Below are 13,519 nucleotides of genomic sequence, written 5' to 3'. Positions count from 1 at the left end.
AGAAACACAAGCTGGAATCAAGATTGCCGTGAGAAATATCAATAAGCTCAAATATGCAGATGACACCACCCTTATGGCAGAAAGTGAAAAAGAACTAAAGAGCCTCTTGATGAAAGTGAAAGAGGAGAGTGAAAAAGTTGGCTTAAACTTAGTATTCAGAAAACTATGATCATGGCATTTGGTTCCATCACTTCATGGCAAATAGATGGGGAAACAGTGGAAACAGTGGCAGATTTTATTTTTTTTGGGCTCCAAAATCACTGCAGATGGTGACTGCAGCCATGAAATGAAAAGATGCTTATTCCTTGGAAGAAAAGTTATGACCAACCTAGACAGCAGATTAAAAAGCAGAGACATTACTTTGCTAGGAAAGGTCCATCTAGTTAAGACTATGGTTTTTCCAGTGGATGTGAGAGTTGGACTATAAAGAAAGCTGAACGCCAAAGAACTGATGCTTTTGAACAGTGGTGTTGGAGAAGACTCTTGCGAGTCCCTTGGACAGCAAAGAGATCCAACCATTCCATCCTAAAGGAGATCAGTCATTGGAAGGACTGATGTTGAAGCTGAAACTCCATTGGTTTGGCCACCTGATGCGAAGAACTGACTCATTTGAAAAGACCCTGATGCTGGGAAAGATTGAAGGTGGGAGGAGAAGGGGACGACAGAGGATGAGATGGTTGGATGGCATCACCGACTCAATGAACATGAGTTTGAGTAAACTCCCTGAGTTGGTGATGGACAGGGAGGCCTGGCACACTGCAGTCCATGGGGTCGCAAAGAATCAGACGTGACTTACCGACTGAATTGAACTGAACTGAAGATATGGAAGTTCTTTATACCGAATATCTGTTATTTCTTATATTGGACTTCCCAGGTGGTGCCAGTAGTAAAGACTGCCTGCCAATGCAGGAGACATAAGAGATACTGGTTCGATCCCTGGGTCAGGAAAATCCCCTGGAAAAGGGAACGGTGACCCACTCCTGTATTCTTGCCTGGAGAATCCCATGGACAGAGGAGCCTGGCAGGCTACAAAGTCCATAGGGTTGCAAAGAGGTCGGACATGACTGGAGTGACTCAGCACACACAGATTTCTTACATTGGATGGAAAAAATTGGTTACCTTTGTTAAGGATGTTTATATTCTCGTTTTTACTTCCTCACTTGAGTAATTTTTCTAGTAATTTGGCCTAGTAAAGGATCTTGAAGTAATGTTTTTGTGTATTAGTTTGAAGGTTTTTGATTATTTGGATCTTAAAATCCTTTTGATTTTGTGACTCATATATGAGTTCTTATTTGATTTCTGTTTTTGAATACTTGAAATGTTCTTTTTGGTAGTAGTTTAGCTTATGCATATTGCATATTCATGTAACATGTAAAAGAGTTTCTTATGTGAATTTTCCAGAATTCAAATCAAATGGTCACTGAGAGAAATATTAAGCCTTTTAAAAAATATGTTTAAATATAGAATTTTTGAAACTGTTTTAAAATGGAGCATCTTGTTTTATGCATTTTTTCTGCCAGTGAGTTCTGAAAGTGATGTACCAACAGATTAATTAGTCATGAATAAATAACATGTTGTGTTCAGGAGAGTGTCTTAAATATAATGAGATAGGTATGTGTTAGTTACTCAGTTGTGTCCAACTCTTTGCGACCCCATGGGCTGTAGCCCACCAGGCTCCTCTGTCCATGAAATTCTCCAGGCAAGAATACTGGAGTGGGTAGCCATTCCCTTCTCCAGGGGATCTTCCTGACCCAGGGATCGAACCCACATCTCCTGCATTGCAGGCAGAATCTTTACCATCTGAGCCACCAGGGAAGCCTATAATGAAGTATATTTTGGAGTAAAACAACTCATAGAAATAATTTATTTGTGGTTTAAATTTAGAATATGTAGTGAAGTATCTAATACATTTGTATCTCATGTCATTTGCTTTGGGAAGGATTGGGGTTATAGAGGTCTAATTAAAAAAAACCAAAAAACATTTTAGACCCAGTGATGCTGCTGATGAAGGTACAGACACGTCCATTAATGAGTCTAGAAATGCAACAGATGAATCCCGCCGAAGAAGACTGATTGCACATCTGGCTGAGCACATTCTCTTCAGTAAGTAGAATTCCACTCTTTTATTCCGTAATTCAGATTCAGTGTGATGCAGCGTGAACCATACAGGTTTTGGAATCTGCCAAAGTTAGATTCTACTTCTGGCTCTAGAACTAACATGCAGGGGGTACTAAGTAAGTTATTAGAAGGAAGATCATGCTGAGAGGATTTGAGATAACTGAATGAAACATCTCACACAGTGCCAGATAATTAGTAGGTGCCCATGAATTAGTCTCTTTGAACCCATTTGTGGTACAGCTTCTAGGTTTATGGTTGCACGTCCCTTTCCCCTGTGACCTCGTGATCCTTTTTATTTGGTAAATATTGTGTGTCTTTTGCATGTAAAGCTTTATTCTAGCTGTGGGGACTACACATTGAGTCATTGACTCTGTACCCAAAGAGGTTCTGCTCTTCTCAGTGGAATGGTTGTACACTAATAATGCTGTGGGAGTGAATCAGAGTGGAGCGAGTTACGTGCAGAATTAGCCATCCTTAAGTTGCAAGTGGCAGCATTGTATTACGTTGTAGAGGCTGCTTTAAGGTCGGAAGCAGCAACAGCTTGGGATTTCTTCGCCCTTGCCTATGCCTCCTCCCCATCAGGTTAGGCCCTCCACGCTTGCTGTGCGTGTGGAGGCGTCCTCACCTCATCTTGCTCCTTTCTGCCTAGCCGCTGCTGCTATTGCTTTACGCTGGGCCAAGATCCTCTTTTCTGAGGATGCCTGATGGAGTCTCTGCTTAAATCCTGGATGCTGAAAATAATACATCCTTAAATGTTGAAAAACTGGAAAGTAAAGAGAAAACCCACTACCCAGATGACCAGATGGGTTGCTGTCTAGTCTATAAAAAAAAATTTTTTTTTTTGCAGTTTTGTGCTATTTTCCATTTATAAAACAAGTATTATGAAAGCTTTTTAAGTATACTGTTTAAAGGCCAAATATATGTGGTACTGGGAACTTTTTTGTTCCTTAAACACTTGGGGTAACATTAATTATGAATGAAGTATTCGTGAATTCATTATCATCTCAGAAAACCCACAAATGGTGTTGTTATCTTAGATTATTCCATAGATGTTCTCATATTTGATTTGTGTGATTATAAATTTCTACAAATTTGGAATATTGAGTTATGGACTATAGCCATTCTCAGATGTCTGTCTGACCCCTTTCTTCCTACCTCTGACCTGCCTCTGGTCCAGGTTGAAAAGAGGAAGTTAAAATCGATTTCTGGGTTGAGGGTAGACCTATCTTAGACTGAATGCTATTATATGAGCATTGATCTCTAATGAACTTCCACTGGTCCAGAGCAAATTGTGACTTCCCTTTGGTGAATCAGGTATAATAAATACAGTAGAAGACTTTTATAGTTTTCAATGTTCCTAATTAAGATACTTTTTTTTTCTTTTTAAGATTTAGGTACTTTGTAAAAAGTTTCAGCTAAATTAAAAAAGCACAACTAAAAGGTGTGTGTTTGCCTTCCAGCTGCTAGCAAGTCCTGTGCTATTATGTCGACACACATCGTGGCCTGTCTGCTCCTCTACAGACACAGGCAGGTACGTCTGCAGTCTCACTGGAGTTCAGCAGAAAGCAGGGAAATGCTTTGTCAGCTTTTCAGATGCTTGTCCACTGATAGATTTGGCTCCCTTCCAGCTAGTCCTGTGAGTGAAAGTCACTCAGTCGTGTCTGACTCTTTGCGACCCCGTGGACTGCCAGGCTTCTCTGTCCATGGAATTCTCCAGGCAAGAATACTGGAGTGGGTAGCCGTTCCTTTCTCCAGGGGAATCTTCCCAACCCAGGGATCGAACCCAGGTCTCCCGCATTGCAAGCAGATTCTTTACCATCTGAGCCACCAGGGAAGCACAGTCCTGTGAGGTGAACAGTAAAATAATCTGAGGACTGCCCACAGGGGCTTACAACCCAATGGAGGAAGACATCTATATGAAAAAAGCCTCAGGGACTGTTTTATCTGACAGTAAGCCATTCTTTGAAGAATACAGTTAATGGAAATAAGGCATGTCTTTTGACAGAAAGTATTCTGATTGTAATGGTTTCCAAGCTGTTTGACTTGTATTTAGGACTTGCACTCTGCTTTCCTACAATACACTTGTCTAAGTCCTGTAATGGGAAAGACTGTCTGTCTGTCTCTGTCGCAGTCATGTTCTGAACATCAAATGTAGTGCCAATATATAAATACCAGCCCAGAAATTTGAGAAATTCTTGCTAAAAAATAAGCACTGCTTCTTTCCAGAAGGTGGCTTTTCCCCTTTGAGACCTTACATGCTACATCATGTTTTGTGGCTAGAATATGCTTTGGACATGAAATATCTTGACATTCCTGCTAGACAGCTTTTTAACCAGTTTTCTGACTTTCTTTACACTGGTGTTCTGGCTTTTTTTTTCCTGACAGCAAACTTCAGGAAAGCCAAGGCAAGGGGGAAAAAAAAAATCCTTGGGGTAGTCTTTCCATCTTTTGAGAAGTGGGTTTTGTGTTCTCATGAGACCACTTCTGTCTGTTTTTATAGGGAATTGACCTCTCCACATTGGTGGAAGACTTCTTTGTGATGAAGGAGGAAGTCCTGGCTCGTGATTTTGACTTGGGTTTCTCAGGAAATTCAGAAGATGTAGTCATGCATGCCATACAGCTGCTGGGAAATTGTATCACAATCACCCACACCAGCAAGAACGATGAGTTTTTTATTACTCCTAGCACAACTATCCCATCAGTCTTTGAACTCAACTTCTACAGCAATGGGGTGCTCCATGTCTTTATCATGGAGGCCATCATAGGTATGTCAGGCCCTGAAGGATTTTCATGGCAAATCAAGTGGCCAAAAGCACATGATGGTATCTACTTCAGTTTGGATGACAGTCCCTGGTTTCAGGGAATGTGTTGCTATAGTTTTAGTTTTGAAATAAAAGTGTCATCTGCTGTTTCACTGATTATAGCTTATTTTTATATTTGCTATTCAATGAGGAGTAACTGAACTGCTGTATGCATAGTATCACATGATTTACCAAGTAGGAGAGGTCAGATGTCCTGCTGCCCAGGATCTGGAAATCTAGTTGAGATGAGACATACTTGTGGCAGTGGAGTGAGTTGGGGGAACAGAGTAGATGGAGGGCAGAGGGGATGGAAGCCTCTGAAGAAGGTCTGACAGGGTTGGGAGCACATGGAATCAGAAGTAAATTCTGAAGGAATTTACTTGAATTTCCGTGAACGCAGATAATTATTTTGGATGTATCAACGATCTTTTGTGGTAGCCCAGCCAGTCTGAGCCTCTCCAAGGAGATCTAAGGCTGCAGCTTCGCTGATGCTTTTACTTTCTCAGCCTGCAGCCTTTACGCAGTTCTGAAGAAGAGGGGCCCAGGAGGGCCCGCGTCTCCCAGCTTGGTCAGCCAGGAGCAGCTGGTACGCAAGGCCGCCAGCCTGTGCTATCTGCTCTCCAATGAAGGCACCATCTCTCTCGTAAGTGAAGACTCTTTCGTGTCTCCTCTTCTCTTATTCTTGAGCATCTTAATGAAAACATAAAATGCTTTCCTCTTAGAGAATTTTTGGTCTATTACTGAAGCTTTACATCCTCCCCCTGGGTCTCAGTGACCGCCAGACCATTGCGTTGTTACTGTCTCGGTTTGCTCTCAGGGTCGCTGCTCCAGAGAACCCGTCCTGTGCTCTGATGGCTGCAAGGGCTCAGCGTTCTCCATCACTCAGATCCAGAGGCACAGAACCTCTTACCATGCATAAGCCACTGGGTCAGGGGTTTGTAAATGATTAACATGCCCGCCCATGGATGAGAGAAACCTAGACGATGAGAGTCAGAAACAGTCTTAAAACTCATCTGCTCAGCCCCTCCTCCAAGTGGGGGAACTAAGGCCCAGCAGAACTAACGAGCATTTATGTTATATTTGAACACTTCTAGACATTTATAATGAGGCATACATATTAAGCAGTAGAGACTTTTTTTTTTCCCCTCAAAGTCATCAATGAATAAAATTCTTGTTTTAAAGTCTGTTGTTTTCCACTTATGGGAATGTGTCCTGGGACATTTCTGAGTACAGGTGTTGGGATTATAGCCCTCCTCCACAGCATTGTCTGTGTCTGTTATATTTGTGTCCTGTTGTGGAATCTGTTTCGCGTGAATCTGGGGGGCAGGATGGGAGAGAAAAGGGTAGATAGGGCTCTCAAGGTTGACATTGTCTTTCACTTGGGTCTTTTTTTTAATTACTTGAATACATATTGCATTTCCTCATCCACCACCTTGTGTACAGCATTTACTGTAAGATAGATTTTGCAGGGAAATTGTCTTACAAAGGAAAAAAATAGGTGTAGGGGCCGGTCACGTAGCCCTTCTGAGGCCGCACTCTACTGGAGGGGTGGGGCTGGGGGAACTCAGCTCCGGAGCTCCGTCTGCAGGTGGTGCCTCACTGGGCGCTCTACCAGTCAGGTGACAAGGCCTCTTCTTGGACTTTGTCCACAGTGTGAGCTTGTCAAGAGGGTGGCGTCAGAAAGCTTAGTGCTTGACTAGTGGAGTGAGGCAGGTGATACCATGGAAGTATTTGGCAGCCACTTTGTACACTGTCTTCTGTCTTTAAAAAAAATAAGTGGAAGACCATGAGATTTACACTGAAATGCCTTTTCTTTGCAGCCCTGCCAGACCTTTTACCAAACTTGCCATGAAACAGTGGGCAGGTTTATCCAGTATGGCATTCTTATAGTGGCGGAGGTAAGAAGGCTAGCTTGCTTTTGTTTGCCTTTAGTTTCTTGTTCTTTATTATCTTTTCTACCACCCGCTTTACCAGTGATTCCATTTGGGGTGTGTGTATGTGTGTGTGTGTGTGTGTGTGTGTGTGTGTGTGTGTATAGAGAGAGTCATGTCCAAGATGAGATGAGAAAAATAGGAATGGAGAGAGTAAATGTCTTTCGGAATGGTTTAATATTATTTTGGTTCCTTTTATGTAACTGGTGTTGCATAAAGCATGTCTTGACTTGGTTCCATGGCATCCAGAAGCCTGTGTTCCAAGACCAGATCTGTATATCCATGTGCTTATAGCTTTCACGTGTACATTTTTCTTGAGGTTTTGTTTTAATTTTGGCAGCTTCTGTATAAAGGGTGTGGCCTGGGAAAGTAGATGCCAGTTTAGCAGAGCTGATGGTGCTTTAATTGACGTGGCTGGTAGTTTTACCCTCACTCTTTCTTTTCTTCTTTCCTCCCCTGCTGTCTCCTGAGTGATTTTGGGTTTGGAGAGGGTGGTGGACTGATCTCATGCCTGGCTGGACAGAAAGAGGAGGGGAGGGCATGAGAGAGGGCGACTTTGGGGTCCAGCCGGGCGGGCGTTTGTGTGCCTGAGCACATTTATCAACTGTTGGTCATCTCCCTGGCATAGCAAGATGATCAGGAAGATATCAGTCCTGGTCTTGCCGAGCAGCAGTGGGACAAGAAGCTTCCGGAACCTTTGTCTTGGAGAAGTGATGAAGAAGATGAAGACAGCGATTTTGGTGAGGAGCAACGAGATTGCTACCTGAAGGTACTTGGGTGAAGAATCTGGGTGGACACCACAGTGTTGAGTTGAGGCTCATGTTGCCACAGATTGACAGGGTGCTTAAAAACTGGGACTCCGGTGATGTACTCAAAGCACTCACAAACTGGCCGTGGCACTTTCTGCCCAGTTAAGACACTGAAACTGAATTGAATTAATCCCTGAAATGATTCAGTCTGGGGTATAGATAAATGGAAGAAGAGACAAGAGTCTCAGCTCTCAGGAAGATGAACGTCATAGATGATACCTTTCGTGACCCTCTCTCCAGAATGCACAGGTGCAGACCGGTAGCCCTCCCTGCACTCACTGCTGAAGAGGCAGAGGTTCTGTTCAGGCATCACTGAACAAGGCGGCGCTGTGCCAGCTGAGGGAGAGGAGGAGTTCACGTTCCGCTGCCGCTGGCCCAGTTGCTCTGCTTGAGTCGTGTTCCGTCTTGCCATTGCTCCCAGAATTTCATGCATCAGGCTCTTTGCCTTCATTTAAACAAATTCTGTCAGAAGATTTGATTTTTGAAAGATTGATGGTCCTTGCTTTAGAAAAAGCGATTTTGTCTAATTTGTAATTTTAGCAATCAGTAAGAATGACCCTACTTTTCTGAATACCCTAAGTGGATTGCTTTCTTTGCAATGGGGTAACACACACACACACACACACACACACACACACACGCATGTGTGCATGCACAGGCATACACAGACATACACAGGCATACAGATTCAGAGTCCAAGTGACTTTTGGGGTTTTTTCCTTTTAGGTATTACTAGTTTCAAAATGGGGCAGTAATCTTGCCCCAGGGAGGCTTATCTGAACGTGCACGTTTCTGGGGGGCCACTGCGAGCCCCCACTGTGCAGAGCACCCCATCACCACCACCACCTTTTCCTGTGGTACTGGGCTGGGCCAGAGACCACATGGTCGTGTTGGCCATGAGGGCCGGGAGGGACCGAGATGACGTCAGGGGTCGAGGCATGTGGCTTTCTGTGCACTTGAGGGACTGCTGAGCCAGGCTTCAAAGCCTGGAGGGTCCAGCCTGGGTACCAGCCATTTTCAGTGATGACAGTATGTCATAATTATGTCATTCAAGTACAACCGTTTTTTCTAGGCAGCTAGCTGTTCAATGAATGTAAACCTCAAATACCATGAAAGTCACTGATGACAATAAAGAACACATTTCAAAACCCACGGTCATCTCCAGGGGTGATTCTGAGCCCACGGAGCGGTAGGCTGCTTCTGTGTGGGGCAGCGAGGGACCGCCTTCTTGAGCTGCTGGTGCTCCGAGGCGGTGCCTCTGTCCCCGCCACGACTGGGTCTCCACTCTCGCCCTCCCAGGTGAGCCAGTCCAAGGAGCACCAGCAGTTCATCACCTTCCTACAGAGGCTCCTCGGGCCTCTGCTGGAGGCCTACAGCTCTGCCGCTATCTTCATTCACAACTTCGGCGGACCCGTTCCCGAGCCTGAATTCCTGCAGAAGCTGCACAAATACCTGATCACGAGAACGGAGAGGAGGGTTGCCGTGTACGGTATGTGTGCCCCTCTCTTGGCTTCTTTTGAAAGCTATGTCGTTTTTGATTACAGGAATCTGCACATTGCAGATAGTTGGAAAAAAAGAAAGCAAAATCATCCTGACCTCTCACTCCATGGATTGCTCCTACTACCTCTTTGGGTGTGTTGTATAAATTGAACTACACAGATGATACACTCATGTCTGGCAGTTTTCTCCTAACATTGTAAGCGAGATTCATACATGCTGTTACATGTAGTTTATTCTTGTTGTGTTGTAGTATTCCACTGTATAAATATTTACCACATTTCATTGATTCCTGTCCATCACTGATGGATATTTGGGCTTTGCAGTTCAGCGCTCCTCTGAATAGTGCTGCCGTGAACATGTTTGAGTGTGTCTTTGGGTAAACAAATGGACTTATTTATGTAGGCCTGTACAGGAGAATTGCCTGTTCGCAGGATGTGGTGTGTTTGGCGTTAGTAGGTGTGGTCCAACAGTTCCCAAGTGCTAAAGCCGGGAACTCCCAGCAGCAGTGTGCACTGCTGTTGGCCCCGCCCCCGCCCGGCACCTGGTTCTGTCTCTTATGGAAAAGGTGTGATTAGGGTGGGAGTAGCATTCTCTACAGTTATGCTTTAGGACTGCAGCTACTTTGACTCAATAATTTTTAAAGCCATGACGGATCTAGAGATAATCGATCACTAGATATTTATCTAGAGATAGCTGCTGCTGCTGCTGCTGCTAAGTTGCTTCAGTCGTGTCTGACTCTGTGCAGCCCCATAGATGGCAGCCCACCAGGCTCTGCCATCCCTGAGATTCTCCAGGCAAGAACACTGGAGTGGGTTGCCATTTCCTTCTCCAATGCGTGAAAGTGAAAAGTGAAAGTGAAGTCACTCAGTCGCGTCCGACTCATAGCGACCCCATGGACTGCAGCCCACCAGGCTCCTCCATCCATGGGATTTTCCAGGCAAGAGTACTGGAGTGGGGTGCCATTGCCTTCTCCAGAGAAAGCTAGAACTCTACGGAGTGGCATAGAGAGATGTATAGCTACGTCTATGGCTGTATCTCTAGATTGAGATCAAGACCTAGAATCACCTCACTTTAGAGATGAAGACACTATTCCAGATTGTGCAGCTAGTTAAAGGGCAACCTGGGATTAGAATTCCTTTTTTCTGACCTCTGGGCTTGCGCTTTTTCTGGTTCCACTGCAGTAGGAGTCATCTATGCATTCCTGCACAGTTTAAAAGAACTACATTCTGGCTCATTTGAGTCTCACAAAAACCCTTCAATATGGATATTTTGGGTATTTCTCTTTCCCTTCCTCTTCTCTCTGTCCTTCCCTGCCTCCTCCCCTTCCTCCCTCCCTTTTTCTCTTTCTCTCCCTACCCCTGTCTCCATCATCTCCCCCATGCACCCCCAAAAGATGACAGTAAATTTGAAGAAAGAGCAGACCCTTCGCGACCTCACAAGTGACTGGTAGAAAAAGGAGCTTGGCGCGGTCCCCGGACTTGCTCTGACCTCCTCCCAGCCTTCTACCCTCTCTTCCCGTGGATACTGGGGTTTTCATTGTCCCTGGGCCTAAACATTTGACAGGGCCTGATTCTTTCTCCACAGCTGAGAGTGCCACTTACTGTCTTGTGAAGAATGCTGTGAAAATGTTTAAGGATATCGGGGTGAGTGTCCACCACTTACGGTACAAGAGCATGTGTTCACGTCTGTCCTTTTTGTTTAGATCTAATCTGTCTGAGTCACCTTTGTGTTGGGCTGGACCCTGAGAGAAAGCAGTTTCTGCAGGATTAATCATGCAGGCATTTCTGGGGATTGGGAGGAGGAGGGGCATGTTGAAGGTGAGGCCCCTCCATACAGATTTATTTGCATGTTCCAAAATTGTCCTGGTTTTCCTCTTCATCCTAAATGAAGGTGTCCATGTGTTTCAAGATTCTACTGCAGTTTTGGTGGGGATGTTAATTATGCCATATGATTTTCAGTTATTTTCTTGTGTTTTTACCAGTATTGCTAAAAGTATCCTAAACTATCCTTTATCTTCACAAATTACTTGGGACATGAGTTCCATGGAGGTACTAGTGGTTTTTGTGAGGAACTCTTCTGTGACTTTATTCTAACATAAAATTTAAAATCTAGTACACTAGTAAACCCCACACCTGCCCCCATAATCTCCCACCCCCGTAACCTTCCTACCCCGTGCTCACACCCACCCTACACGTACATTTTCTTAAAGCCTGGATATGGCTTTATGTACCTTACTGCCCATCAAGTAAGGGTTGGTGACAGAAATGTCTCCCCGCCCCCTTACCCTTTCTCGTTTGTCTTTAGTTTAATCTAAACTTTCTCTCTAGGTTTTTAAAGAGACCAAACAAAAGAGAGTGTCTGTTTTAGAACTCAGCAGCACTTTTCTACCTCAATGCAACCGGCAAAAACTCCTGGAATATATTCTGCATTTTGTGGTGCTGTAGGTAACTTTGGGCACCTCTGGCAAGTGACAGGCGTGGGACCAGTTCCTCGTAGGCTCTGCCTGTGGCACGAGAGTGGACGGTGCCGTCGTGTGGTCGGGCCTGACCCGTCCTGACACGACCTCCTGGAAGACAAGTGCCTTCTCTCCTCCGTGATCTGTGATCGCTGGACACTGTCGTGACACAGCCGCCTACAGATCACACCATGGGGGCCCCAGCCTCCATTTGCAGTTCATGATCAGTAGATTGCAAAATGAAATTTTGGAGTTTATTAAAGATTTACATTTTAAATATAACAGTTAGGGGCTTATTACTGTGATGGACACACAAATGTAGTTAATTCTGAAACTGAATCTTGTTTAGTACACTTAATGCCGTCAGGTAATTTGTTGGTATATGTTCTGATTAATGCTTCCTTGAAAAATAACTGAGTCATCCATTCACTGTTTTTTGTTTTTTTCCTCTGATGTTGTCTATGTCCCTTGTAGCTAACTGTTAAATGGGAACATTTTTTTCCTCACAAGTGCTTTACAAATGAATGGGCTGTTCACACATAGGTGCCGCTGTGCTGTCTGTTGTAGTCAAGTATAGAAAGTGTTTTAAGAGCTAAATGAAAACACAATCTTAATTTAGGTCAGGAATAGAGATAATCTGACCAATCAGCTCATACCAGGAAATAAATTTGGCTGGTGAAATTCAAGATAAACTAGGCCGGAAAATTGACTTTGAAAATGGTTGCTCATGTGAAAAAGTGCCATTGAGTTTTAAATGACGGGCGAGTATTTACGAGCAACTCCTGTTTTATGTCTGTGTCCCTTCCCTGCCACCCCTCCCCCGACCTCCTGCCTCAGGCAGCACCTGCCTCTCAGGTACGGTTGTGTCTTGGAGGTAGCAACTGTCCTAACCTATTAGCTTGGCCTGATCACCTGTGTTAGTGTGAAGCGCCCTGGCTGCAGCCTCATGGCCCAGCTCTCTTACATCCTGTAGACTGGTTGTACGCTTTTGAGTGGCTGGTACCCACTCAAGTTGGGCAGAGTGGGTTGTACATCACATATGTGATGGCCCTGCAGACTGGCATTTGTAGATTTTTTTTAGCTTTGAGAAAAAGAAAACCATGGTTCTTTAAAAATATACATGGGTTATTTTCCTAAACCCTGATGCCATATAGTGGCAAATAATTATGAAAAATTGTTGATAACAGGTAGGTGCCTTTTTCGTGAGCAGGGATCATAATTGTTCGCTAATTGTGGTAATGATGGTGATTTCTTAAAGATCATGTGATAGAAAACGTTTTCTAACAGCTGTTTCTTCTTCTCTCTGTGGTTTTATGGAATTAGGAATTTTTCCTGACAAATACTGCAGGTAACCTTTGAATTTAATAGAAAGGTACTGAGAATTAAAGTTTGTACTTTTATCAGCTTGGATTTTAAACACTAATAATGTCTTGTGAGTATTCTGTGTGTGTTGAGAGAGGGAAAAATACTGATTGGTATTTCACATTGTATGAAATTTTTGAAACTCAGAGCAATAATGCCATGCTGTTGTGATTTTCTTCCATTCTTCTCAAATTCCGCATTTAAAACACGTTTTCTTTATAGGAGCTCACATCCCATTAAGCTGTTGTCAGTGTTGCAGCGGCTCTGATGTGGAGTGGCATCTTCACTGTGTTAACATTCCATTTTACGTCCTAAGTAGGACTGAGCTCTGTGTTTTGGGGAACAGCCAGGGAAGCTTATTTATCCCCTTGTGTGTTCCTTGTCTAGGTAAGCAAACGTTTCACTAGTCTTTTCTACTCGTCCATGAAATTATAGACCAAGGGTCACTCAGACTGTCTAAGTCAAGGTTGGGACTGACCTCTCTGTGGACTCGGCTGCCCCGCCTGTGACTTCCGCTAAGAGCTGCTGCTTCGCCAGCCTGAG

The 13,519-nt window shown here is 44.1% G+C and overlaps 1 protein-coding gene across 3 annotated transcripts in view; it reads left to right on the top strand.

Annotated features, from left to right (window-relative positions):
- The window catches only part of GPAM (glycerol-3-phosphate acyltransferase, mitochondrial), a 56,627-nt gene extending 43,765 nt beyond the window's left edge, over positions 1-12,862 (top strand). Inside the window, exons 13-21 of one of the 3 annotated variants that reach the window (XM_052660864.1) lie at positions 1,988-2,103; positions 3,579-3,649; positions 4,619-4,883; positions 5,426-5,562; positions 6,740-6,817; positions 7,479-7,619; positions 8,959-9,148; positions 10,744-10,802; positions 11,604-12,862. In XM_052660864.1, coding sequence (XP_052516824.1) covers positions 1,988-2,103; positions 3,579-3,649; positions 4,619-4,883; positions 5,426-5,562; positions 6,740-6,817; positions 7,479-7,619; positions 8,959-9,148; positions 10,744-10,802; positions 11,604-11,630 — 1,084 coding nt within the window. In that variant the 3' untranslated portion in view covers positions 11,631-12,862. Of the gene's footprint in view, positions 1-1,987; positions 2,104-3,578; positions 3,650-4,618; positions 4,884-5,425; positions 5,563-6,739; positions 6,818-7,478; positions 7,620-8,958; positions 9,149-10,743; positions 10,805-11,486 lie in introns of those variants that run through there. The other 2 variants (XM_052660862.1, XR_008201427.1) reach the window with 2 other exon arrangements.
- Positions 12,863-13,519: the final 657 nt, after the last annotated feature.

This window comes from Budorcas taxicolor, chromosome 23, assembly GCF_023091745.1.
Source record: "Budorcas taxicolor isolate Tak-1 chromosome 23, Takin1.1, whole genome shotgun sequence".
Classification (NCBI taxonomy): domain Eukaryota; kingdom Metazoa; phylum Chordata; class Mammalia; order Artiodactyla; family Bovidae; genus Budorcas; species Budorcas taxicolor.
The sequence above is the reverse complement of the archived record's forward strand: the minus strand, read 5'-3'. Positions and strand labels throughout refer to the sequence as shown.